At 38.6% G+C, this 23298-nt stretch overlaps 2 protein-coding genes and 1 long non-coding RNA gene across 8 annotated transcripts in view; 1 reads left to right on the forward strand and 2 right to left on the reverse strand.

Moving 5' to 3' along the window:
• GPC1 (glypican 1) overlaps positions 1 to 23298 on the reverse strand; it is a 344777-nt gene that overhangs the window by 289682 nt on the left and 31797 nt on the right. The gene's annotated exons all lie outside the window — the stretch shown is intronic.
• On the forward strand, positions 1944 to 10428 carry LOC311441096. The gene is made up of 2 exons (XR_014695797.1): positions 1944 to 8097; positions 8132 to 10428. It is a non-coding gene; the product is annotated as an uncharacterized lncRNA (long non-coding RNA).
• LOC311441093 (glypican-5-like) overlaps positions 9239 to 23298 on the reverse strand; it is a 410588-nt gene continuing 396528 nt past the window's right edge. For all 6 annotated transcript variants that reach the window (XM_084528744.1, XM_084528741.1, XM_084528739.1 and 3 more), the window contains one exon: positions 9239 to 10766. In XM_084528744.1, coding sequence (XP_084384870.1) covers positions 10564 to 10766 — 203 coding nt within the window. In that variant the 3' untranslated portion in view covers positions 9239 to 10563. The remainder of the gene's footprint in view (positions 10767 to 23298) is intronic.

Raw genomic sequence — 23298 nt, forward strand, 5'->3', positions numbered from 1 at the left:
CTAATCCTGTAGGTGCAGCACATGGGTTTCTGTTGCTTTTAGAATTCCTTCTTTCGTGTAAAGTTAACTCTGGGTACACAATCTCCTTGGCACACAATAAATGAAAATAAAACTCAGCTCTTCCTTACACAAGGAGTGCTTTCAGTGTGCTCTTTTGAGATGATTTGTGGTTCATGTTGGGTTCCTGAGTTAATAATGATTTCACAAGCATACTTTCAAAAAAAAAAAAGCTGACTTTCTCAAATGTAGAACTGAAGTGTTGAAAGACTTCCTCCACTAGAGTCACACTGCTTCTGTCAGGATCATAAAGCTAACCACCGGTCTAGTGAGTCAATGGTTGCATTTGGAGCTATACCATACTGGAACCCTTACAGGACAAGCAAGGTGAAATGCTCTCCTTTTTCCCAGGGTTTCGGTATGACATATTCTAGACATATTTCGGAGCCAAACTGACATACTGCTTAAAATCAAAACCAACAACAAGTATGTTAGGAAAGATTTGGTTTCCTAATGGGAAAAGCAAGACTTTCAGTCAAAGATGAACTCTAATACCACTATTAGGGAACATTGGTGAAGCATCTCATCAGATCTGGTATATTCTGTGTATCTTTGGAAAGTAAGTACTGAATCAGGTGAGAAGCAAAGCCTTTTAATAACCTTACAAATTTGAACCATCAAGGAAGCAGTTTTTCTTAACATCTCTGGAAAAAGAAACAACATCCTTTGAAGTGGAGACAGGTTGGATTTCAGAATGAAGCAGTTTCACAGAATTAGACACCTGCTTAATTAGAGGATGAATGCAAAATCCTTAAACTTTAAAAGGTTTTATGAGGCAGCACTTCAGAGAATAAGCATCTTTTCTGCCTCTAGCATTGGCAGAAAAGAGCTGCTAGCTATTATCTTTGGAGATGGATCAAAAATGAGTATATTAGCAAAAAGCACTCTACATAGATGGTGAGAAGAGCTGTATATAACTCCAAAACCTCAAACAGGAAGTGTTTTCAAAGAATCAGGGAAAACTGGAATTATGGGTGCTTTAGAAGCACCACTCAAATCATCATGAAACCAGAAAACAAAACGAGTAAGAACAAAACAAACAAACAAAGAAACAGGTAGGTAGATAGCAGGAATACAGTCATTTAAAGACTTATTTTTAATATTTATTTCATGATACTGTTGTGGTTCTATGGTCTTTACCCAACCCATTTTGGGAATACTAGGAGAACCTCCTAAATATTACCAAAACAGGAGATAAAAGAGATAAGCAGGAAAAAACCAGCCTTTCTAACAGAACAATGAAAAGAAGCTCATGGGTAGTAGCTCTAACAAATGGTTGCAAGAGCTAAGGTCTCTGCTCTGTCACTTAATGAAATGGTAGAAGCACAAGCACTATAATGAGCATCTGACAATAATACAAGATTAAATTTTTCTCCTTCAAAAGAAGAGAAACTGGGATGTTCATAACTGACAAGCAATGAAAACACTAAGCAAACAGCAGGGAGTTTCCTTTTTCCAGTATAGTGGCCTATATGAAGACAGAAGAGTAATGCAATCCTAATCAAAACCAAGGGCAAGGCTTTTAATATGGCACACAGTTATTGCAAGACCTCCGTCTTGCTCAGATCTGATTGTTTATGTAGGAATGGAAGTTTTGATGAAATGAGTCCTACCTGTTGTGTGGAGGTATGCTGGCATTTACCCAGGAGACTGCTGCAAGTATTGTGTCTCTTCAATAATATTAAGAGCTCCCAGAAGAGCAGGTAGACACCTTTACATCTCACTGTATTTATTACAAAAAGAGCAAGAAAGTAGTTACATGCTGAAGAAATAAACCATTCTTTGCCAGAGTATGGCCAAAGTATTGACTTCTCTAGCAGTAATCAAGGTCTGTATCCTTTATTCAGAATATAACCTGAGCTGATTAAAATCTTAAAGAAGATTTTTCCATCTTTCTAACTTATGAAGATGATGAAAAACACTCAGAAAAAAAAATAAAATTATATCAGAAGACAGCAATTTCCAGCTGCGGATTATTTATTTTTATTCCCATTCATAGCTCACTGTCCTTTACAAAACACAGTTTCCTTTAACTTTTCAAAGTAACCTTGTTCTTCAATGTCTTAAAAGAAGAAATACCAGACTTCTTATTTAAATTGCCTTTATCATGTTCAATGCTGAAAACAAACTAAAGAAAACTGACAATTCAATAAAATATAAAGAGATATACTGCAAATAAAACGCACTTGGGAAACAGAAATAATTATTATAGCTTGAATACAGCTTACGGCAAAACCAATACATTTTGGAACTTAAAATACCCAGGATGCAACTAATGTATAATACAAATGTAAGCAGCCTATTAATTCCTGTAAAATAAAATGAACTAAAAAAGACTAGGAGGCCACAATCTAATTCTTTAAAAATCTAAATGGCAAAGCATGTATTTTGCTGTAATATCTACCCCAGTGTATTGTAAACATTCATACTATATTAGTTCTGATATTAGAGTACAGTAAATACAGTAAATGGTGGTATGATGCAAGGTATAGTGTGTTGACTTCCATTTTTATTCCAATACTGCCCCGTATAATAAAATGGCATACAATAAACATTTCATGTATTATTGCTGCTCCGTTACCCTGCTCTCATATTCAACTATGTTATTTCGGGAATAGGTTTCAACTGTATTGTTCATCCCTAATGTGAAAGCTTGAATATTCCAGTTAAATTCCTTTTCTCATTTTTAACGACACCAGCAGCAAGCATCTGCTTTCTTCACTGCTTTGTGGACTTGTCAACAGTTTTTTGACTGTACGTGATTTTAAGCCATATACTATAGCTTTTCTCAAACAAACAAACAAACAAAAGAGCCAAAGAGGAAGGATATCCTCTTTCATGACAACTGGACAGACTGTTAGCACTACACGTACCAAGAACAACTCCAATCAGGGGAATTTGTGTCTCTGTGAAACCCAACATCCCGTTTTGGTTTTCTTCCAAGTATGGATGTTTTGCACAAAGTAAAATACAATTTTAAAACAAACAAGAAAACTACCTTCTTTTTGTTCCTACTCAGGAGGAAATCGCCTTTCTTCTCTGTAGCATAACATAAGGTTACAGGAACTCATGAATTTGTCACTGCTAGCCTGGAAAACACCAGGTCATTTTTATCTGAAAATTAATGCAAAAATATAAAAGCTTCATCAGAAGCAGAATATGGTTGCTTTCCTTCTCTGCTGCTTAAGTTTCTGTGAAAATATCAAAGCTGCCATCAGTTCTCTCCACCAAGTCTCATTGAATTCCTGAGGCCAGTTTAAGACCTGGATCTTACACTTTAACATGAAGCAGAAAAATCAAACTTGATCTGCCTCAAGGTCTGATCTATATCGACAAACCTCTGAGAAAGACTTTCTTCCCTAAAAGATACTCACTGTATGAACACTTCCTCTTAGCCCCCAGATCGTACAAGCTGCTTCTCTTGAAAAGGCCCCTGCTATGCCCCTGGAAATGGAAAATGCCAGAAGACTCACAGCATCCCATGTGTTACAGATTTCCTTTTGAGGCATGATGATACTTATCTGATCAGTGGCCCAAGGAATGTAAAACTGTAATGAAATTTTGTAATCTCTGCAGTTACTCTTGATTTTCTGCACCTGCAAAAAGATGGGAAGGAATTCACATTCTTGGGCTAGATACTAGGCTGGGGTAAATTTACATAGCTAAACTGAAATCAAAGGAGCTGTGCTCATTTATAGGAGCTGAGTCTGTTGCAACATTTTATGCCCACAGAGAAATCTCAAAATCTTTTCGATTTCCTAATTTCGTATGTGTGGTGGTTGTAAATATTTCATATTGGCATTCTTGTTAGAATGCTTCAGATCTCATTTTTAGAAAGATCAAATGATCTTAGTCAATATACTCTGCATTTAAATAGAAAATTAGTGTTTACCTCGAAGCTTACTTACAACATTGAAGCAATCTGCTTTAATTTCCACAACTTTATCCTTGACACTACAGCACACAAATGCTTTGGATAGTCCCTAATTAATTAAACTTCCTAGTTGTATATGCATATACAGAAGTGGGAGAGTTACTTTAGGATCTATATTCTTGATGTCCCCTTGCTTTCCTTTTCATTACAGAATACACTACAAATCTGGGATAGTTTACTTAATTATGCGAGAGAGGTATCTGACTGTTTCCATTTTAAATGCATTAAAAATGCCAGCACCTATTCTAGATGTAATAACCTAAAAGCCTAGCCTACCTCATAAACACGGAAGACATATGAAAACATGTTTTTCTATTCACCTGGAAAGTAAATTTTACAACTGTGTATTTGTAAAGAGTTCATGAAACTAGCAATGCATTTATTTTTCAAATGAAACGTCCATAGCCTGTGGAATAATTCAGACAGGTGCTAATTAGGTGTACAGAAAGGCCACTGAGGATAATTTATATATCTCCTGCAATAGAAAAAATGAATAAATGTTAATTGCTTATATTATGCAACAAATGATTTTTTAGAATGGCACTAAATTAGCTGCAAATATTATAATTACAAAGTAGTGGGTAATTTACTAAAGATTAATTGAAATGATTAAGTGCAAACAGCATAATTTTGCAAGGTAATATTAATGCATTTTGCACAGAAATGAAAAAAAAACCCTCAGTGGTTGTTACTGGCTATTTAATGAAGTACTTTACATGCCTCACGAAAGCATCAGTAGCCTCTCTCTTGTGTGCCCTTCTCTAAAAAGGGTGTTATATTTTTGCAGTGAAAATCATTGTAGTGTTGATAATAATTAGAATGTGTAAACCAGTCTATTATAAAGACAGAGCCTGATCTCAATTGCATGGGAGTGACACAAAAACATTGTTTCACAGTCCGTGTCCAGCAGCCTTTTCTGAAAGCTGTAGTAACTGTCAATATTTACTATATAAGAACTTAAGCAACTGCAAACACTGTTTAAATACATTCGTCATAACCAGCCAAAGGAGACATGCTTTAAGCAAGATTTCAAAATACTACTACACAGCAATAGTTTTAATTCATTTTCCTAAATTCAATGCAGTAGTTTCTTGCATACAGGCTTCATATTGTGCTGTATGTACTGCAAGGGAATGGGACCAAATATGGAGAGGAGAAAGGGTCTTGAAAAATTGTTTTGGTCCAGAATGGGTTTCTTATTTAGGCTTATTCTCTATTCTGAATGCAGGATACTTTTCTGAGTTTGTTATCTATTTATTACAGTCCCTTGGCCAATATTTATTTTTTGTGGCTTAATATTTAATACAATTCAAATGTTTTTCCTTAGAGAGTGACAATGTAAACCAGAGAACAATTACAGGATTCAGGGGCAACAGGAGTTAAGACATTATCACGTCCTTTTTAACTGAGGCATGCTGCAGCTATGATGACATTGACTGTCACATCCTTCAGTTTTCATTAATGCACATGCCCTATGTCATTAAAAACAACACTGTGAATAGCAAAATGCTGTAAATGAAAATAAGTGTCTCAAATGTTTTTGGCTAGTTGTAATGTGAGCATTTCTGATATCATGCTGGTCAATGTGCAAGATATATTTTAGGAAAGGCGGAGGGAGCTGGGTCTCTAGCTTGAAGAGGAGGAGACTGAGGGGTGACCTTATAAACATTTGTAAATATGTAGAAGGTGAGCGTCAGGAGGACAGAGCCAGGCTCTTCTCGGTGACATCCAATGGCAGGACAAGGGGCAATGGGTGCAAACTGGAACGTAGTAGGTTCAGCTTAAATATGAGATGAAACTTTTTTATGGTGAGGGTGACAGAGCACTGGAACAGGCTGCCCAGGGGGGTTGTAGAGTGTCCTTCTCTGGAGACATTTAAAACCCTCCTGGATGCATTCCTGTTTGACCTGATCTAGGTGTTCCTGCTCCGGCAGGGGGATTGGACTAGATGATGTGTCACGCTCCCTTCCAGTCCCTAAAGTTCTGTGATTCTGTGAATGTCCCCTATATATACAGACCCACATACAGAGGGATAAAGAAAGATTGTGTATCAATTACTTCCCACTTAAAAAATCAGCTGAAATCCCCTTGAACCCACGTTAGTTAGGAATTTTTGACCGGAATTTTAGCTAAACCTTAAAATATGCTAAATATGAAGAGCCCCAGTCAGCAACATAAGGACTTTCTGGATTGTTTTCCTACTCAGTATCTTTCTTTAATGTGCTTCAGCTCCTTTCACTTGAACAGGTCTTGCTTAAACCTAATCATGTGTAGTATTGAATAAGAACGGTTCAGTAAATCTGTGCAAAAAGGCTCATCTAACATTAAAAAGAAGACTGCACACAGCATCATTAGGACAATATTGAGAAAACCCATTCATTAGAGAGTCAAACTGAAAAATTATGATATGTGTTACAGACCTGGTAACAAAATAAAATAGGGATATATTAAATACAGATCTAATTTAAGAGATCAAAGAGATGTGAATCTCGTAGCCAGATACCCATACCCAGAGCCTGTGAAGTAAATGCAGCTGGACATAATTATTCGTGTTGCTCTATCAAGCTCTGACAGATATTTATACCTCAAAAGGTTCATTACTGTGTGAGAGATCAGAATCAACAGTTCTTTACACAATGACAGACTACCTGGTTCAGGACAGGGCATAACACTGGCAACAGGCAAGCCAGAAAAAAAATCAAGGCTGAAAACAAGATGCCAGTTTTTGTAGAGAATGTGAATTGCAAAGAAAGAGCAATTCATAGCAGGTGTCTGTTAAGTTGTCTTAAGATGCAGCCTAGATTCTCCTGCTGCTCTTTGGCTGTCCAGTCTCCGTGCATAAACATGGAGAGGTATAAAAGCTGTTGAAAATTAGAGGGGAATGCTCAGCTCAGGGCCTTGGAAAAGACAGCTGGAGGTTGCCATGCAATGGCAACACTGCAGCCACACATGCTTTTGTCCATCTGTGTTCACTTTTCTCCATGATTCTTTCATAGCCAGGAAGGAGAAAGTGATACACAAACCACTAGAACCTCTCACATGAACCTGGTGTAACATGTTGCCCAAAGAATAGTGAGACACTAGGAACTGACTGTATGTCCATGGCAACTTTGTCTTATTTGTTAAGAAGCCTACATCATTAACAAAAGAAAATTATAGATTGTGTTTACTCACAAATGCATGACAGCAGTTACTTTCCAATGCTGGCATTCAGAAATGCTGGCACAGCAAAATATTAAAAGAAAGTCATAGGAAAACAATAAACATTCAAGAAGCAGTGGCTAAATAAAATTCATAACTGTTAGGCAAAGCTACAGCAATGCTCTCTGGTGTATTATTTTACGCTGAGATTACACAGACAAGTTCAAACATATTTTGAGTGTAGACCTTTGTAATTACCGAGAATTACAGTGTCCTTGATAGCAAATTAAGATTTTGCCAAATAGGCATCTTGATCATTCAAAAATAAATGCTTCCTGTCTGACACAGGAACTTGTTTTTGCCTTTGCTAGTACACAATTTTGTTTGTTTAATGGAAAATACTCTTTTTTATATGTATGTAACTGATCCTGAGAAAAATAACTTAAACTATCGGTAAAAATATACTGCATGGCTCCTTAAAGCTGATGCACATTATGAACCGATTTCATGCCATCTTGGCCAGAACTCTTCTTACAGTGTAAAAGTACATCAGCGTGAAATGCATTAATAGCTGTTGAATCCTCTGTTCTGTGCCTATTAAAGTATTGACTCCGACAAAATAAATTGATGAATCTACCTCATCCCACTGTTTGAATTTGTTCTAGTTTTGTCACAGCAACTTGAAAAGGGTTGTCTTGTTTAGCTTCAGAGATGAATGCTACACTGTAAAAATACTAACCAACCCCAAAATTCAAACACTCAATTTTTCACATTTGTTGATTAAATATATCAGAGGTTTACCAACAGCAAAAAGTTCCCTGGGTGAGTTATTCCATACGCACCTACTTTCAGGGTTTCTGCACTTGCCCTGCTACAGCTAAATACTAGGATAGCTGCATCACTGGTCTGAGCTAAAACCACAGAACTTTTAGAGGAAAGACCTCAAAAAGACATGCAAGTTCCAGGTATTCAAGTTCCCACTCTGCAGGTGTGAAGAAGAGAAAAGGCCAAGCTGCCCAGCAGAAATCTGTTAGCATCAGAGCTCAACCCTGAAACCACACCTCTATCCACAGGAATCCTGATGGAGACTTAAGTGTGCAAATGCCGATGTATGTGCCTGAATAACAATGACAGTACCTCAGTTGTGAGCATACTAAATTAGGTGTCAGGTTCACAAGCATCAAAAACTTTTGAATTGTTTCAGTGAAACCACAGTGATCGGTATTACCTGAGGAGCTGGTGATAAGTTAGCACCAGAAGTATATTTCCATGTGTGCACAGAGACCAAACTAACAGCAGCTGTCGCAACTGATCCTTTAAGACTGCAGGAATGATATTGTCCTTTCGTAGTACAAATGACATGACTTGCACACCTCCTCAGGTAAAAGTGCACTTTTCCAAAGGGCACTGAAAATGAATACAAGTTGCACTTTTAATTATGGTTCAATAGACTGGTGCAGCTCAAAACTCTGGAAAGTACAGCATAGACATTTTTGTACCTTTGGGAAAACTAATTTACACTGATATGATTTGGAAAACACTTTGGATATTAATATCCTTTCCATTTTGAAAAATCAGAACTCAAAGTATTTCATGTTAGCATAAGCACCTTCTTCCATTTTATCTCCTTTTTCCAATGTGAAAAATTAATTATTTTAGAAAACTTAGCTCTTTTCATTTTAGAGACAACTCTTTCCCAGCTGGATGGTTTTGATTACACTTGCAAGTATGAACTCACAGCCCAAATTAAAAACAAAACTGAAGCTCCACCTCTGCAAATATATTTAGACATGTTCACTAATGCTATCTGAAAACATACAAATACAGTGAATTTTGTCCACTTACTGTATACTTGTCTCGTATTATTGCCACTTAAAAAAATGGCACGCAGTAATACTAGCACATGGCACTTTTTTTGAATCAGCATGTCTTTCATAATCAGAGTTGCCAACAAAATGCCTGTAAGATACAGGGTTCTTTCTTCTGATTGACAATGGCTGTGTGGCTCCAAGTATCAAAAGTGGTGTTATACAAAAAACAAAGGTAAATGTTTTACATTAAATCTTATAAAACTGTACATAATAATAGTCTACAACATGAAAATGTCCATTAAACTGTTGTAATAGTTATGAAATGTAGTACGTATAACAACTATAATGCTTCATAAATTTATCATTAATCACTGTATTCATACAGTTGTGTTTGTATATATATATTCAATGGCACTGTAAACATAGTTGTAAAACACACATTAACTCTTAACCCATTAGAAGTTATGATAGTACTTTTCATCTGAAAAGTTAAAATGTATCAATGTATCATTAATTTTTAAAAAAATAGCCTTCTAATATAATGCATATTTTGGCATTTTCTAGGAAAGCAATCATGATGAGACATTATAGAGAATGTTCTAGATATGATTGCTTTACATTTACAACTATCATGATACAAAATTTTAAACATTAAATGTAATTAAATATTACAGAGCTTATGATACAGATGATTTGAGAGATCCACAATGCACAAAATCTAGTTTGTGTATAATGGGAGTTCCTGGTAACTTACATCTCTGGGACCATTATGGAAAATTTAAGTCATTTTCTCTTCAACATCACATATGCAAAGTTTGAACTGAATTATCATTTTTTCTCCATCCAAAACTGCATTTAACTTCACAAAACGTTATTATGCTTTTATTTCCTGTTGCTGGACATGGATCCAGTAAGCCTTAAAAGCATATGCTTAAGCATTTGGTAATGGCATTTTGTAGGGCAGGGAAACTCACTATCTATCTCTCAGTAAACGAAGTGTTTCTAATTTTTTCCATGGTTAAGGCAACTATACTGATATATTAGACACACCATATGCTTTTATGTCGCTTCCTACAATCTAAACAGTAAGAGTGAAAAGTTTCAAACATGCTTTGATCTTCTTGACCACTTAGGAATTTCATCAAGCTGGTAAGAATACTTCGCTTTAACATGGTTTACAACTGTAGACATAGCTTATTAGCTGCTCATTGGAGAAATAATGTATATATTGGCTTAAATCTGAATACTCACCATTCATTTAATTTATCAGAAAAAATTAAACAAAACCAGCCAGTGTGATTCCAGTGAACGAAACTGAGAAAAACAGTAACACACACATACACAATTTTTGTGTTCTCAATTATTTCTACCCCATAACTTAAGCTACTCAGACTTCTGTCATCATTCCCTCTGTATCCTGGGTAGGCTTTGTCAGAAGCTATCTTCAGACACTGTAAGTGATGCCACTTCCTATCCGCCAACCCCAGCAGATTGTTTAATACTTATTCTAACATATCGCATAAACTAGAGAGCCATTTAACTTTGTTTCCTGTGGGTAAGGCTGTAGGTATACATGACAGTGAACAGAAATGCTTGTGCAGTGGCTGCATTGCAATGCAGCTACAGAGGACAATGCCACAGAAATGCTAGTGCTGTTAAAATAACAAGTGAGGAACTCAGGGCTGGACTGCTCCCGCTTCCAGTTACACTGTGTTTAGAGGATGACTTGACAGTGCTTGTGGTGGTTGTGGTGTCAATCTTTTTCACAGTTGGTTTTGGTTCATTTCTGTTTTCTGGATGGGCTTTCTTGTCCTTGAGTATATCTGAAAACATGAAAGTAAATGTAAGATTAATCACATGTCTTTCAAATAGTGGCTTTAAATCCTGTCTATGGCTGGAACATGTTGTACTCCAGCATGAATAACTGAACCATGTATGGAGAGTGATAGGCACTTATATTAACGTGGCCCAGTTGCCGCAGTGTTTTGCTCAGCACCCACTGCTTTGCTCAGGAAGTCTTCCCTGGCTGGCCTGCTCTACTTGTAGACACAGCCTAAACCCGGTTTTAGAACCTGGCTTTCTCTCATTAAGAATACTTTCAGTTTCACCTGGTATGGGAACTGGCTCATGCTTTAAAAAGTGATGCTAGGGTTGACTGGTTTTGTAACATGCCCCAGTGAAACCCCTGTCAAGTTGTTGAGTTGCCAACAGTCAACTAACAGTAAACTCGCCAGTTTCTTTTTGCATTACCTTAACTTTAAGGCAGCACATGACTCCTGGGCAACCTGGCAAGATAGGCCATGGACACAAAGAACCACGCAGGTGTGTCATGTGCCTTGTTCATCGACATGGACAAATAAAGTGGCTACAAAGAGAAAATGCTTTGAGTTTTGTTTCATAGTTTTTCCTAGCAAGTACAATGATTTTATTTGTTTTGTTTTTGAAGTATAGAATAATACTGATGTTTTTTTCTCTCTTTACAGATGCATTTTGGGGCAATTTGGGGCATCTTTTATATAAAGGGCTATATTCCTAAGAAAGTAGCAGTGTTTCCCTGCAGAAACGTGTATGTTTAAAATGAAGAAATGACTGATAAGGGTCTCCAGTTATCTTGACATTCTGAGGTTACTTGCAAGTATTATTGCGATCATATTGTTATTGAACCCTTCAATAGCATTGTGGGGAAAATCAGTGTTTCCTCTGATGATGGAATTATCTGTAACAGCATAACCCAGTGCCTGGCAAAAACAAACAAACAAACAAACAAACAAAAAAGAAACCACAACCAAACAAAAAAAAAACACAACCAACCAACCAAAAAAAATTCTTACCTGGAAGAATTTAAAAATTAACAATAATTGTTCAGGTCCAAGCTTACAGGATATTGTGTGATACTAATGAATGCAATGCATATACACACAGAAAGCAAATGGCGTAGGTTTGTAGTGTAAATTCAACAACAGTCTGAAAACTCTGAATCACAGAAGTAAGTTCTTGACAGAAACTGGAAAGACTGAAAGTATTCCAGAAACGTAAATGCAATCTGAGATCATTGTCTGCATGTCAGTACTTCTGACCAGCCATCAATAAACCCACTTGATAATAGAAATGAACTATTGTACTGAGAAAGCACGCATTGTTCTTGCCAGTATAAACTGTAAAAGAAATGTAATGAATTTCTCCGTTTTATCATAATATCAACATTAATTCCAGAGGAACCTGTGATTCCTAGACCTGATTCAAGGCTGACTGCAAAGAAAGGACACTGGCTGGCAAGGAATACAGTGGGAAAAGGACAGTCTGCTGCTGCACTCAAAATTCATTATGGCAAACTGCAGACATAGTTTCTCTTCATTTCCAACTTGCAATGGAGCTAACAGAAAGGAGGGGGAGAAGAGGCATGCTATAAATGTTTAGAAAATATCAGTATTCTGAGGACACTTAAAGAAAAATGGACAACCTTCAGATTGTCATTAAAGTAAATTAAGAATAAATCATGGAAATAGGTGTGTTCTGACACTGCCGAGACTCCTTTCCATCACTGTCATTCTCCTTTTCGACTGCGGTAAATGCACTATTTCTCTGCTGCCTCTTATATCATCCCAGCTTGCTGACTTCAGCTCTCTGGGGCCAGCTGATTAAATTAAGACCTCACTCAGGTAAATCTATTCCCCTCTTTCACTTGGCCATGTCCAGCATTGTAACTTGATTGGCCTCTATAAATCGGGCAGACTGAAATGTATTAATTCATTTATTTTCTTAATATTGACTTAACCAAAAATCTAAGGTAGGATTTAATGCTATCAGAGAGGTTGTTGGTTTTTAAAAGCTTTCCTCCCAGTGACTGCTTAATGCACTACATAACAAGTGTTAAATAATACATTAGAAAATTCTGCCTTTATCCATGGGAAGGACTAAATTCTGAGATCTTTGACTTCACAGTGGAGTACTGGCCATGATGTTATTCATGGCCAATTCTAATTTAGGACTTAACTGTGCAAAACTGGTATTTTATTTCAAATGCTCTGTTTTCTCTCTTCTTAAAATAAATAAATAAAAGTAGCCTCAGTCTTAATTCAGTTCAAGATCTTTTTCAATCTTATATTTATTTTTTAACTGCAAATTTCAGTAGTGTAAAGATTTCATGTTTATTTTTCTAGTTTGCTGAGAGTTCCAGTTGCTTACTCACTCCAGGGTTTTGGCAGAGAGACTCAGAGTTAAATGAGTTTTTCTCTCAAATCTTCTTCTCAGAGTCAGGGATGGTTATATTCAGTCTATTACTGACATTCAAAAGGCAAAAAAAAAATAGTGAAAATGCTAAAAAAAAAAAAAAAAAAAAAGTGCGAAGACTAGCATAGAAATGAAACTGCAGTCTCAACAAAGCAGACCCCAGATGTTCAATACACATGAATCAACCTACAAATCATGACTTCATAAAACCAAGCAGAGCCCACAACTTCTGTTGACTACTGGTCTGTTCTAGTATTTACCTTCTGTGTTTTGAAGCTATGTGGTTTAGAGCTAAAAGCTTTCTCCATTGCTAGAAATTTTCTTCCCATCATCATTCCTTCTTTCCTCTCCAGAAATGGTGTAGTTTAAATCTCTGAAGACTTCAGCTAACCTCAGGCTGATGTACACTACAACCTTTGGATCTCGGTACATGATTATTCTACACCGTTACTTTTCTAATGTGATAGATTTATTATTTCAGTTTATAGTTATTATTGCAGTCATTATGAAAAAAATAAATCTGTGATATACTAAATAGCGATGGTAATTCAGCCACTGTAGCAGCTACTGTGCTGTGCCCTTAATCCAGGCTTCCAGTGTGAATACTCAAATCCTGCCAGAAGGGTTACTCAGTGAAGGCAGCTGACTGCCCGAGCACTCTTTGTGAACAGCCGTTTGGGACTCTTGCCAAGGACTAGGTCTGTTGGGGTCATGGAAGATGCCCTGAGTCCCCTTAGGCACCATGGCTCCTGTAAGTGCAGAGAACAGCTCCCTGAGTTCAGAAGATTGAGTCCACTTCCTTAGCTGAACTTTCATACGTGTTGACTGCAGTTAAATTCACATCTTGACAACATAAACAAAGCACATAATGAAAATTACTTGACCTCGATGTTTAGAGCATTTAGGATTATCTTCACCTCAAAGATCTAACCGCAGATTGCTACCCAGTAATGCATGTGCCCCTTGGATGGCACTGATCTTCTCATAAATACTTATGTGGATCAATACCATTCCTCTGAGAGACTAGCCAGGATAAAAGGGAGAGTCAAACCTGTCACTGTTGTCTAATTTAGGAACACAAAACCTCCCCTGCAGTGAGGGCTGAGCATGCCTTTCCAAGGTGTTGGTGTGTCACACATTAAAGCACACCTTAATCTTAGCCAGTAATGACACAGGGGGAAAAAAACGCATTTATTCTTTTTTTAGGTTATCAGGTTATCTGACACAAGTTCAAACCATATTGGCAGCCCAGATGTTAGTTACCTCTCCTTAGCGTAAACCTTTGGCAGTTTGCTGCTCTGGTTCTGGCAGAAGTTATCAAAGATGTAACTATTGATTGGTGTACTGGCATGCTATTGCTCTGTAATGAACAGCATCAGTAAGGTCTACTTAAATGTCTGTAGAGGTTTCCTATGGTCCTGCCAAGGGATAAAATTCATCTACTTAACAAAACATCCTTTTCCAGTTTTGCCCTTCTCTTGACCTGAGTTCTTTCTCTGTGATTGCAAACCATCAGTGTGACACGGAACGTTCCCCTAAAAAATCCGCCAGCGCCACTGAACAACATCTCTGCTGGAGTGATGGGGAAATGTCAGGACTCCCTGGACAGGCCACCACTGCCACCAGCACTGAGGAAGAGGAGACAAAGGTGGGAGGGAAGGGCAGCTGCATGGAGTGATCTCATGCAGGGGAAAGCTGGATTACCTTTTGGGAAGCTATGGATCATCACATCAGGCAAATGTATGAATTGTCACAAGTGTGCAACCCCGGTGAGGGTATTCGAGTAAACACAAAGCAGATTTGCCAGACTAGTCCTGTAAATATTCTTCCTAGGCTTTCATAAAAACACTGTGCTTTGAAAAGCCTGAATGTCAGCATCTATGATGGCAAATTAATGCCCTGGTCTTGAACGTCTCATTAAGGTTGTAATGAGACTGACACCACAGGGCTGCAATGGACTGGTCAGTCCCTGCATTTACTCTCCATGTTGTAGCTCAGTTGCTTGGTAAGTTTCACTTCGATCATCGGCTTGGTTTTGGCTGACAGCTTTGGGAGAAAATTAAAGCAAGGTGCGACTTGGTGGAACAGGCTCTTAAATTACAGTAGATGCTGCAGTGTTATTATTAGCTTTTTATCACCTCTGGTAGCAAAAGCTGAAATTACTTTTACATATTCAAAGGAAGGAACACTGAAATTGCAAAACAATGCTGTCACCATGAAATGTAACAACAATTTCCAAATCATCTATTATCCTGACATTAAGACCAGCACTAACTATTTCCAGTTATAGCTGCAACAGCCACAGAAACAGACACTGTGGAAACAGGAACACGAGAACTCCCAATGTGTGATGAACTCACGACAACTCCCAAAATTTGGGGCCTGCCATTGCCCACTATATAGCATGAGTCAAGATTACAGGGATTAATCAACCTGTTCCATTTTAGTTATGCAATCTTTCTGTTTCTCTTTTTAGGGAGCATGTAACTGGAAGAGAAGTTGGCTTTGGGAGAGCAGTTATAAATCAGGGCTCAGACTGTCTATGTCCAGTTTTTAATTCTGCAGTAAGCTCAGTGCGATCTTTGGCAGATTACTTCCTCCTGAAGGAGGACAAGCGAACTACTTTATTTTGTACATACTGCATTCTGAATTTAAGTTCTTCAGGGTGAGAAGAACCACAGCCACTCTCCTCAAGAAATAAAACTGGCTGGGATTTGCAGGAAATGCTGTTATAAAAAAAGTCAAATGTAACAAAGAAAAAAAAGCAATAAAGAAAAGCTGGGAACAACTGCAAGACAATTTGAAATATCAGGTGCCTGGAAGCTACGCTTATATTGAATGACAACTCCTCCCCCCATTCCCAAACAATCTGTTGTCTATATACATTCAAATGCAAAATATAAATAAATATAAATGTATATAGAATTACACATGATCTCAGCTGTACTAGTGTAAGGAAACCTGTCACTGTATTTGTTTGGCTTTTGATATACAGCTGCCATAGCAAACCCTGCATGATTTTCATGAGCCACAATAAAATTCTATTAGTTCTGAGGGCTGAAAAGTAAACCCACACGTATAACCGCCTCAGCCCCTTCAATGGTAAATGTCAAAATAAAACAATCCATCTTTTCCTTGGGAAGAAATAATCTAACCTAACAAACCTTCTGTGATTCAGCAATAGTTCCATTAATCAGTCAGTCACTCGCTAGAAAAGCTTTCGTCATTTTGTTTATATTAATACAGGACTGATTCAAATTCAGACAAGCTGAAAGTATAGGCTTAAAACATGCCAAACATCTTTTACATTTCCTGGAAACATCTGTTTTTAGTCTAGTCCTAGGCACATGTTTGTGGTTGTATGTTTAAGCTTGTTTAGTTTGCCAGATACCTTGTACATACTGCGGCACAGCTGACATGATATCCTGAAACACAGCATGGAAGTATCTGTAAAACATGATGTTCCCAGTAAATCTGTTGAACTTTTGTTGTAACTTTCTTGTAATGAAAGAAACAACTAAAAAGCTCTGTGACAGCCTCCTGCCATCGCTGTATGGTGCAATTAATTAGTTAAGTTTAGAAATTCTGTACATGCCTCACTGGTAATATCCAGAAGACTGAGAGCGATCCTGACACTGCATGCCTCACATGCTCAAACCTCCTATTAAACTTAATGGGAGTTTGGGGGGATGAGAGGAATGCAGGATTGACCTTTATGGTTAAAGATGAATGTGTGCTCTAGACTTCAAAGATTAGGTACCCCTGCCAGTCTGGAGTGTGCAAGTGATCAGCACGCCAAGTGCCGAAGGCATCTGCTAAATATCACACCACAGCTCAAAGCTGTGTAATTAAGAAAAATATAAACTGGCTCAAGGAAGAAAAATATTAGTAATAATTGAAAATGCTTTGGCTGTTGCTTTTGTCCTGATGATCTCATTAGTTTTGGTTACAGAAACAGTTCTCACACTGGCTGACGTGGGGCATGCTTTGTTTGTGTTCTCATTCTACCCACATCTTTCCCAGTTAACTTTTATTGCTCAACACAAAGGTCAAATCGAAAGCTTAATTAACTTGTGTATGGGGAAACTATAAACTTATTTTAGAAGGGAGTACAAAAACATTTAAGGCCATCCCATCTCCTCTCCCCCAGACACTCCTCATTTTCTTGGGAAGAACAAGAGCATGTGTTGTTGGCATCCTTTCCCTTAAGGGGAAACTGCACCTTTTCTTGCTTGAAAATTTACATGTTACGAATATCCAGCCTTTTCATAAGCTGATAATTGTATTTCCAATTGACATTTATAACCAGGATTTTAATTTAGCTTTGCAGCTCTAAGCAGACAAAGCTCCATTTTATAACAAGGTTGGATATCATCTTATGCTAGCAGCAGCGTAAGCTTCAACTTACAGCGAGGATCTGAACTTCATCTGCTTAACTTTAAACAAAGATTGTACCACCAAAATAAATGCTATTACCCACCTGTTTGAAATTAGGCATGTGTCTCAGCCCCGAGGCCTAAAACTGAACAGCAATTTCTCTCTCATCTGAAAAAACTCACACATCATACAAGCAACCTTTACAGTTTTTCCATGGCAAGGAGAGAGTCACACAGCTTGAGAGGACGGTCAGGTCTGAGTACGCTACAACCTGTAGGCCAGCAACACCAGTCCACAAAAGGCCTAAGCCTGTGTGTGACAATTTGGCTGCCAGTGAGATTCGTGATTCATGAGATGAAAGCTCCTGTTCAGCCACTGTCTCGTCCTGGGGGCACAATTCCCTGGATGCTTCAGTTTCCATCTCCAAAAGCCCTGGGACATTAAGGTTTCTGCAGCTGCCCATGCGGGCAGGCCCTGGGGAGCTGTGAGCCCCGCGGTCCCGTACCAGAGGTGGAGGAAGGCCTGCAGCACTCCGCTCCTCTGCCAGGCCCTGTCAGCGGGGGCTCACACCAGAGGCTAAGAGAGCAGACATCTGCCAACAAGGGCACCAGTTACCATGATGACAGAAGGTAGCAAGGCTCAGATCCTTCCCGTGGCTGGTTTATGAGGGGTGCTTGAACACAGGTCTTTCATGCCTTATCCCGTCACCTTTGAGACAGGTGTCTCCAAGTGCAGCAGGCTCTGCTACGCGTTCTAGGCACTTGGGTCTAACCAGAGAGCAAACTGGACTGACATACACTGGAAAGAGCTACTCAAATTAACACTTAATATTGGTACTCAAGACAGCAAAAACAGAAGAGATGATAGAAACTGATCCATGCTGCTTAGTGAGGTCCATGTACCTCCATCCACAAGATGCCAAGAGGGCAGAGAGATGGGCTGCTATCTGTTTAGGCCACAATGCTCTCCCATTTTAGAATAAGCAAATGTCGTATCTGTAAGGCATGGGAAGAGGAAAAAAAACGACAGAAGAGCTCCCCACCCACCAAAGAGCTCAGTAACTCAAGGCATGCCCCTTTTAACTCACAGCTGCCTCTGAGAGGCAGAATGGACTCAACACATGCATTTCAAGCAGCCTGACTAAATCCCTGAATATAATAACCACAAACAAGGCATCAACTTCCAGCATGGCAATCACGAAAAAAACAACCACAACTATTTCTAAAAGACATCTGAAAGGTTCTTCTCTCCCTGCAAACACAATGCTGCTATCGTTCCTCACTCTTTAAAAGTCAGTGAAAATTTTCCAGTTATTTCCATTGTTACTTCCATTGCTCCCTAAACACTTGGACAGATGTGATTCCTGCCGCAAGATTTTTAAATCACTGGAACCCAATTTCCTTCATGCTAATGACAGTGTAAGTAATGATTTCAAGTGTTTTCTGTATGTCTGTTATATTTTTAGCAACTTTATACTAACAATCTTTGAAGGAGGTTCTGATAGGATATAATCATAATTGATGTTTAATTACACGATAAACACTGAAATCATATCAATCCATGTATCATCTGATTTCTCTTAACATGGATGACAGAAAAGATTAGCTGTAATGCCAATGGATAGTTTTGGTCCTTAAATACATCAGGAGGAAACATTTGTTTTTTGAATCTTGCCAGCCTTTCATTTCAGTGAGAATTGAAACAAAAAGAAACCGTGACATGATATTATCCCGGATTAATCATTTTAGACCTAATATCAAGAGCAGTAAAGGAAAACATCACAGCATTCCACTAGCTTTGGCTCTAGTATGGGAAGTTTAAATTAGTCATTTCTCCTGCTCTAATTTGGCAAATATTCAGCATGCATATCCTCTATTTCACATTGCTAGGTTTATCCGGCCAACCAGAACCCCAGCTCTATCACAGCCGACAGTTATTGACAGAGAGGATGATTAGAGCCATCACTCTACTGAATATCTGTAGCAAGAAGAACATGTTTCATGGAAAAAATACTGAGCGGCTTAAAAGCATTATCTTACTAATAGCATGCAGTGAAACTGATGAACCCTTATCACATCCAGCAGGATGAAGAATACCCAAATCAACACAAATGTAAGGGAGATACACAACCGAGCTTAAAAAAAAATAAACTTTTCTAATAAAATGTCTTACAAAATGAAATAGAGTCCATTAGCATATGCGGAAGACTATGCTCAGTCTGTGTTCAGGCTGTGCAGCAAATTAAAGGAAGGAAATTCCTGTCCAGGGCAGGCAATAATTTCATTCCCAAATTCTGTCCTGATTTAATGGGAGACATCTACATCAAAGCTACCAGGAATGAGTTTAGCTCAGTCCACTGTGGCATATGATAGACTGAGGGCTATAAATCTTCCTCCTTTTTCAGAGAAACAGCATTGCTAAACTTTACATTGGTCAGCAGTGATTACTTGCTTCTCCTATTTAGCCATGTGGAAAAATCACTTCTGGCCATAATCCCACACATCTGCCAACAACTCCTTAAGATATTAATTCCAACACAAGAATAAAAAAAAAAATAATAAAACCCCTATTTTGAGAGTGATGAATATTGCATTGGGACTCAAACGCCTGCAGCTTTCAACTGTCTTCTCTAGACAGATGGGCTTAAGCTTGACTGCCCAGGGGGGACTAGTGAGAATGCCATTGTGGTTGCCAAAGCCCTTCTCCTGGCACCTGCAGCACCTCTCCAGTGGATTGTGCCCAGGTGCTGAGGGTGGTAATGAGAAAACATCAGTTTTTAAGCAGGAAGAATTTAGACAGCATGAAAGCGCCACTGTCTTGCTGTAAGCTTGTGGAGTGTGACGGTAGACTCCAGGAGATGGAACGAACTGTCCTGTCTAGGTCAGCTAAGGCTCTAAATATCCTAAGTACATAAAAGACCACCTCCACTTGCTTCTATGCACAGAACTAGCATGGATATAAGCAAAACACTTCTTAGGTGACTGAGCATGTAGCTTGTGTGTGCTTCTACCCAGACAAAGAAGCTTTGACAGGCACTCAGTCTTCTTGAGATGTATCAGTTACTGACAATTTCTTTGTGTTGTAAGAGCTCCAATTAAGGGAAAAACCCACTAGAACGTCATGAGAGCTGACAGCAGTGCTGCAATGGATCTGTTGGCACTGCTGTGGTCTATTATGCAAATATGCATTAGTGGACTTTGTAAAACAAATTATGTAAATGTCCATTTAGAGCCTCTTCAAAATGTAGATTACTTGCCTGATGTTTGGGGACAATTAACGTCTCTGTTGTGAACCTGCACTCAGGGGCTGCTATGCTACAGCCTGTGGATGTCAAGGCCTACTAGCAAAGTGTATTCTGCATGCAGATTCAACCTTAGTGTGAGAGCCTTGGGCTGTAAAAGTCGACTGTGTCATGATCTACTTAAGCAGCATATCATTGACACCCATAGGCTTTCAGAAACCCTTCAATTTGCAGCATTCTGAAAGATCTGATTCAGGTATGCATATGTTCATTTGCAATTATGAAGGGGCTTCCTGTTTAATTAAGATTTTATATTTTTAATTGATACATGTAAAAATGTGCATGTCTACACATGCAATGTCATTTATTCTCCTGGGGGGAAAGGGTGTGTGTCCTGGTTCTCTGCCTCTTCAATGCTGTTCTTGTCCCTTGGTCAGGCAGGCGCCAAAGCCAAAACATAAAGAGCACCAACAGGACTTTGGGCTTGACTAGGTGCTCAGGCCACACGCTTGACACATTAGGTAGAGGTCAATTCCTCACAGTGCTCAGAATGCACTGAAAAGGCTGGTGTCCCACCTAGGAATTAAATCAAGCAGCTAAGATTTTTCTGAGCATACTAAGCATCTTGGATTGCTCTGTAGGCTCATCCTGGGCTTCTGAGATTTTACAAAAATCCAGGCCAAGCAATATTTACTTTGCAAGAAAACATGGTCTATCTTCCTGGGTAAGGAATTTTCAGAACTGGGATATGAGTAGTGAACTCAGCATTTGTTGGACTTCCTTAAATTCTTGTTTAACTTGAGTTGAGATGGGTGAAATTAACCTTTATACCTCAGCAGCAATCTTCGTGTTTGAAGCAATTGAATCAAAGTAGCTTACCAAGGGCATCTTTCTACTTTATAACTTCAAAGAACATTTATTCAGCGATAGCGTATGAGGATCACATAATTGGAGCCAGCTGATGGAGAAAGGGCTGCATACTGAGCTAGCTGGGGAAAAAGAGACCTAATTTAAGGGTAGGCTAGAGATCTGAAGCAAAGTTCATAAAGACTGGTGTGTTACAAAGAAGAGGTAATAGCTTCTCAGACTGGCAGAGACAGTGCAGTACGAATGGAGGTGTCTTTCTAATCACTGTTGGCTGAGTGCTGTTCTCTCAGCAATGAACTAGTTCCTATAAAAAACACAAGGAGCTCAGGACACATTTGCAACCACTCTAATTTCTTTACTAACCTGTTGAGGCACTTCAGAACATTGACCAAAATTTCCATGGAAGTATAGTCTCTAAGCACCACAGGGTCATGATCTTGACTGAGGTATTCATACACTGTTGTCAAATCAAGAGCTACAGTGAATCAAACATGGGAAGACAAATACCTTGATAATTAGAGGACAGTAAAGAACAACAATGGCCAATTTAAATTTAATTTAAACCTAACATTTACTGGTATCTGGAACATAGAATCACAGAATCATAGAATCACAAAGGTTGGGAAAGCCCTCCGAGATCCTCTGGTCCAACCATTCCCCTACCACTAATGTCACCCACCAAACCATGTCCCTAAGCACCAGGTCCAACCTTTCCTTGAACAGCCCCAGGGGCAGTGACTCCACCACCTCCCTGGGCAACCTGTTCCAACGCCTGACTGCTCTTTCTGAGCAGGAACGTCTTCTCATTTCCAACATGAATCTCCCCTGGCGCAACTTGAGGCCATTCCCTCTAGTCCTATCACTAGTTACCTGTAAGAACAGTTACAAAGCTACCAGCTATTTAGTAAGGCTGAGATCAAACGTTAAAGTGGAAGCTCTATAGATCTGTAGCCATCTAGTTACAGATTTAGGTTAAAAACATTCAAAATAATTATAAAAGCAAGACAGAAGGACTACTCATTTTACTCAACCGTGTTCAACTGATATGCACTGGGATTTGCACCCAACAGTATCATTCTATCACTGGCTTGGTACACTTAAGCAATGGTGACTAAAGACATCTTAAAAGCTTCAAAGAAGTCAAGACAGGCTGTTTAACATGAAATATAACTACTCCTGTGATATGTCACCAAGCCACAAGAACCTGTAAGTTCTGACACAGCTATTTGGTAGAGCAGAAGATACCGTGAGATGAGAGCTGGCAACAGCCAAAGTATTCACTTCCAACCCTGGCTTAGGAGAAGAAAATACAGGATGGACAACCTCGCATCTGTTTCTCTGCAACAAGTTGTTGCACTGCCCTGAAAATCAAGAGGAAATTTAGCTTTGCCATTAATAGTAAATGAAAAAAATGCCGTGGAGTGACACTGCTTTCCAGTGCAACACTAAAAACAGTTTTCTGTAAAATACAAAGCAACGGGTGTCCTGTTTAAGGATTACCAAAGTATTGTCCCTTAAGAGAAAAAAGTCCCTTATCCAGGAGCTGATGCTGAATCTTTCTCCTGCATTTCCACCAGCTTCCACTACAAAAGCAGAATTAAGTTTATTTATTTTACTTGCAAATTTATAGTTCTTACACC

Source organism: Aythya ferina (assembly GCF_964211825.1).
Source record: "Aythya ferina genome assembly, chromosome: 9".
In the NCBI taxonomy this organism is placed as follows: Eukaryota; Metazoa; Chordata; class Aves; order Anseriformes; family Anatidae; genus Aythya; species Aythya ferina.